The following is a 5,823-nucleotide window of genomic DNA, read 5'->3' on the forward strand; positions in this document are numbered from 1 at the left end:
TCGCGCCTTCGGTTGCGACACTTGGCGGCGGCCAACTTGTTCCTCTCACGCCTCACCCTTCTTTTCTCTTCTTCCTCTGGGCTGAGCTGTGGGTAAATAGGAAGGAATGTGCTATAGGTGAGGTAAACACTTGCAGCAGGGATTGGACATGAAGCTTAGCTAGAGGCTGTCTGCTATTTACAAAACAAATACAACATTTGACTTTTCCTATTAATTTCATTTGATTTCAACAGTTCATTTCAGGCTAAAAGACCAATTAAAGGTTCAGGAACAATTAAAGTTAATTTCCTGATTAGTAAAGGTGCCAAAAATATTTCAATTCTCATTTGTTGCAATTCTGAATTGATTCATACATTTTTAAGAGTAAATTGAAAATACATAATTGTATTTTTTTTAATAAATCGAGTCTTGAAAATTCTGAATCAATTTAGAGTCAAAATAAAGAAAACACATTTTTCTTCGGCATTGATTGATTTTAAGAAAATAAAAATACTTTTTTTTTTCTTTTAAATAAAATAAATAAAAATCACTGGTTTTATCAGTTTTGATTGTTAAAATAAAATAAACAAATATACATGTATTTGTTCATTTAAATTGATTCTTGAAAATGATGAATCAGTTTGGATTCAGAATGAATAATTATATTATACTAAATATTTTTTCAGCATTGGTACTTAAAACAAAATATACAAAACAAGCAAATAATATCAACATATATACTAACACACATTTTTGTTTGTGTAATAAATAAATAACTACATTATATATATATATATATTAAACACATACATACCGTGGATACAATCACATTGTTTTATTTACAATTTTTTTAAGAGGAATTTTAAAATAATGTTTTTAAGGCTGCACTTACATGTCAGCAACCAAGAGAAGCGATTGCAACCTGTAACCTATTTTTAAAAATGTTTACAATAATTTTTAGACCAAATTATATTTTCCCCGATTTGTGTTGAATCGAATCGTCACCCCAAAAACTGTAATCGAATCGTGAGTTGTTGAAATAATTGTATTTTGGCTGATTAAAGTGCACACCGGAAGTTTACAACAGGGGTGTCACAACTTTTCCCACAGTGTGCCACATAGTGAAAAATGAAAGAATGCAGGGGGCACATTAACACATGTAGTACACTAAAAATGATAAAACTAACTTCAGAAATTATACTACGCCATTTGTAAAAAAAAAAAAAAAAAAAAGCATTGCATTGTTATCTCAGCTTTTGTGTTATAGTTAACAAATAAATAGTTGTTAGTACTGTTATATTTCATTTACCTCATTGATATAGAATTCAGTTAATTTTCAGAACAGGCTGATAACAAACTAAATGTGGGCCATATTTTGAACATCCTTGGTTTACAATATCTTCCTGAGGACCATCATCCTCTTTAGGGTAAGTTTTAGTTTTGCATAACAGGGACATATTTTTTTCTGAAAACCTGTAACTGACAAAATAAGTACACCAGAAATAAATATCCACTGGAGGGGATGCTAATTCTGAGGAGAATATTAAAATTTGGACAAATTTTCACACTTTCTGACATTAGCTGATTTGTTTGTTAATATTGTTAGCTGTTCGCTTTAATCATCTGAATCAAGAACTCCCAAACTGTGGTAAGAGTACTACAAGTCATGCGGGCTTCATCGATTGGTACGCCAAAGAATCACTTGATTAAAGTACAGGGCTTTATTTTCCTATATTCAAAAAGTGTTATTGTCCAAACTGTGCCTAATGATACAGTGGCCAAAAATATGAAAAATACTTGTTAAATAAAACCCTGCCTTGTTTTTATTGAATAATTAGGTCCACTGCGCTACTGTATTTGAATGTTGGTCAGAGCCACGTTTATTTAGAGGTGAAACTTGGTAAAACATTTTGAGAAACACCATCTAAATGATGAAGAAATTAATCAATAAATGCTTTAAATATGTTGTGAGTAGTGATTCTATAACTTTTGAAAGGTATTACAACGTATCGAGGTGCACGTGTATATTTTAAAGCGTTAAGAAACAACGTCCTCTGCAGTGGAGATTTGTGTTTATCATAACAAGGTTATTATTTTTCCTCAAATTGTGTAACTCAATCACCACTCTAAAAGTCTACTAAAGAGGACGCAGGTTCTCAGGAAATTTCTGTGCGCTAGTTATTTTTGTCTTATGTGCATCTAAAAAAAATTAATTAATTTGAAGAGCTACAGATTACAGCTAATAAAACACAAATTCAGTGGTTCATGACATGTAAAAAAAAAGTATATGTCCTCTGTAGTGTTGCTGGTATGTTTATTTTGTCAAAAAAACAATGTGATGCAAAACACAAATGTCCACTGCAGAGGATTCCGGTTCTCAGGAGCTTATAATATTCTAAAAATATGTAAGAACATATAGAACTTGTTTCTTTTTTTGCACCCCTCACCTGTTCATCCCTTTTGCGTCGGCCCCTGGCGTCCCCGATAGAGCGGATGACCCCGGGACGGGCCATAGGGTTGTGTCCCAGCAGCCCCTGACCGTTAGTCAGGTGATGGCTGTACGGGTGGGAGCGAGAGTACGGGTTGGACATGGAGGTGATGACTGTAGGCTGTACCATCCACTGCAGGTCTTGGCTTGTTGTGATTGCATTGATTGTGGGGATAAAGGCACTGTTGGAGCCGGGCATGTCACCCCTGTACTTCTGGAAAGAAAGGCACAAAACAAGGAGTGAGTGACGGAAAAGACAAAAGTAAAGGTTGTTTCTATATGCACATTTTGAAGAATGACGGCTCACTAATGATTCAGTGAACACTGAGTGGGAGAATGACACATGCTGTGAATCATGTGAGAAAGCCCGAGCTGTCCTGTTATCAGCCTTCTTTAAACCACAGAAACTAAGGAACTCATGCAGGTGGCACTGGAGAGGATACTCAATTAATCATGCATTGATGTCTTCTTTACGCACGTCCTCCTATTCCAGTTATTCCCAACCTTCCGTCGGATATCCCGGCAGTCTTGTGCAGGGTTTTTTTTTTTTCTTTTTTACTGTTTATCTGGTGAGTCATTGTGTGCGGGATTAGTTCAGTGCGTGTGAAATCACTTCCAGTAAACCAGGGAAGCAACAACAAGCCACACACACACACTTTGGAAAAATTATTGCAAAGTTTAAAAAAGTTCATTGAATTGTCTGAATGAAGATACTAGTCAAGTTTGTTTCTAGTCAGAAAAGATTCTACGTATAGTAGCTGGTATATTTTGACCTAAAATCGCAATTTCTAGGTATAGTAGCTGGTATATCCATCCATCCATTTTCTACCGCTTATTTCCTTTGGGGTCGCTGGCGCCTATCTCAGCTACAATCGGGCGGAAGGCGAGGTACACCCTGAACAAGTCGCCACCTCATCGCAGGGCCAGCACAGATGGACAGACAACATTCACACTCACATTCACACACTAGGGCCAATTTATATTTGACCTAAAATCGCAATTTTAATGTAAAAAAGAAAATAAAATAAAAGAAAGATGATTGTACAGTAAAAAAAACAAAAAACACCAGAATTTAACTGTAAAATCGAGTTTTGTTTTTCGGTTTTCTTAACAAAAATAGCAATTTTAGATAGAGCGGAATCATCTACTATACCTAAAGTTGTGATTTTAGGTCAAATATTTCATCTGCTATCCCTTAAATAGTGATTGTAGGTCAAATATTTCATCTAATATCCCCTAAAATAGTGATTTTAGATAAACTGTTCCAACCACTAAGCCTAAAAGTGTGATTTTAGGTCATATATGCCATCCAATATACCTAAAATTGTACTTTTAGGTAAAATATTACACCTACTGAACTTGAAAGTGTGATTTTGGGTCAAATATTCTATAACTAAAATTGTGATTTTAGTTTTAATGTACTTAAAATTGTGATTTTAGGCAAAACATTCAACTTACTATACCTAAAACGCTCTGCGATGAAGTGGCGACTTGTCCAGGGTGTACGCCGCCTTCCACCCGATTGTAGCTGAGATAGGCACCAACGCCCCCCGTGACCCCAAAGGGAATAAGCGGTAGAAATGGATGGATGGATGGATGGATGGATATACCTAAAACCTTGTATAACTACCCAAAACTGAAGATGATTTTGTGCAACTGAAACTAGAATGGTGTTAGTAAATACTAACATATATTGTTTGTTTTTGTTAAAAATGAACTGTAATGCATACAATTGTTTGTTGAAACTTTAACATATTGAAGCCGGTGTTACTACATGCAAATATATGACATTTAAGCACACAAAAACTTATACTTGAAATAAAATGACATTTGTCTTGACTGGGCTTGAAATGGCGCAACCTGTTGCTGTGACGTTTAAAAATGTTCTTTAGAGCAAAAAAAAAAGATATGCAAAGTAGCTCCAGCTGGGGCGCCAAATGCACAAGTATCATAGTTTTTTGTCAGATATGAGTATTTGTGTTTATATTTTTGATTGTACATTTGCATCCGTGCATATGAATGGCAACACTGTATGCACATGAGCATAAATAGGAGTGTGAGTACCTGGTAAGCGGAGGTAGATCCGGGGCTGCCGATGGTGCTGCTGCCGCTGGTGAAGGACTCGGGCTGGGCCGGAGAGGTGCTGCTGCCGCGGGACGAGGTGTCGTAATTCCCGCAGTAGTCCTGGTACATGATCCAGGAAAGGAGGAAATATCGCTAGGACTTTAGGTAAGGAAATCCTCGCTGCTTGTATGAAAAGGCAGCGACGGGATGTTTTAAAAAAAAATAAATAATAAAATCCTTGAATTCGACCGTTTGCTCCGGAGAAATAGTAAAAAAAAAAGCTTTAAAAATGATCTTATTGAAGAGGAGGAAGGTGCCGGAAACTTGACGCTTAAGTTGAAATCCACGCAGGATGACTACTTTTTTTTTTTTTTTTTTTTTTTTACCTTCGCAGTATTTTCCACGTTCTTGCCTAATACGCGCGAGCGGTTTGCGTTCACGGAACACGGTGGAGTTTTTGTTTCAATTTAGCGCACACCTCTTCCTGGAGATGACTCACTTCAATGGCACTACCTATAAGGGCGACTGCTTTTTCAAAGCCCACGACAGCGCTGACGTCACGGATGGGCGTTGCCATTTCAGGCAGGCGGGAGGGGGTGGGGCGTCTTTCGGGATAAAATGGCGAAATGATAGACGGCAAGCGGTTAATATTCTTCTCGCCGGCGTGTCGACGCGTACGGAGAACAGGCTGGATACAACCACGAGAATAGTCCCTCGTTTTCTGGGGCGGGCGTTCTGGACGTCACAGCTGCTGATGTCCACGCGTGTTTGTCTCACTTACTTTGGTCCATTGACGCACGTTTCCAAAAATGGGCAGTTGCGTCAGAAAGCGCGCTGTGTGGGTTTCCTTGGTTAAAAAAAAACAAAAAAAAGACCGGCTCACGGGAGGGATTCCCTCCCCGTTGAGCACCGCTGCTCTCCGGACTCACAGCAGATCCTCGTCCCGCTCCGTTTTCACCCAGCATGGCAGTGGTTTGGCAAGGAAGTTATTGTTCATCAGGGGTGTCAAACTCGTTTTCAATGAGGGCCACTTATAGTTAGTAATACAGATTATTTGACTAAAATGACGATACAGTAGTACCTCAATTTACAAACTTGGTTCAGTGATAGCACTTAACTCAAAACACTTGTATCTCAAATCAATGTCTCCCTTTAAAGATGAATTTAAATCCATTTTATTGGTGCTTGGCCCACCAATACCCCACAATTGTTCGGTTTGCTTTAAATGTATGCAATTACAAGGTATATATAGTTTACACATTTAAATTTATGTTTTCACTGTTTTCTTTGTT

General features: G+C 37.5%; 1 protein-coding gene across 1 annotated transcript in view; it reads right to left on the reverse strand.

Moving 5' to 3' along the window:
- Positions 1 to 5,143, reverse strand: part of fosl2 (FOS like 2, AP-1 transcription factor subunit) — an 11,341-nt gene extending 6,198 nt beyond the window's left edge. Inside the window, exons 1-3 of the mRNA XM_061895701.1 lie at positions 4,532 to 5,143; positions 2,427 to 2,681; positions 1 to 86 (exon numbers count right to left, since the gene is read on the reverse strand). The exon at positions 1 to 86 is cut by the window's left edge and continues 22 nt beyond it. Coding sequence (XP_061751685.1) covers positions 1 to 86; positions 2,427 to 2,681; positions 4,532 to 4,660 — 470 coding nt within the window. The 5' untranslated portion in view covers positions 4,661 to 5,143. The remainder of the gene's footprint in view (positions 87 to 2,426; positions 2,682 to 4,531) is intronic.
- Positions 5,144 to 5,823: the final 680 nt, after the last annotated feature.

Source organism: Nerophis ophidion, linkage group LG03 (genome assembly GCF_033978795.1).
Source record: "Nerophis ophidion isolate RoL-2023_Sa linkage group LG03, RoL_Noph_v1.0, whole genome shotgun sequence".
Taxonomy (NCBI): Eukaryota; Metazoa; Chordata; class Actinopteri; order Syngnathiformes; family Syngnathidae; genus Nerophis; species Nerophis ophidion.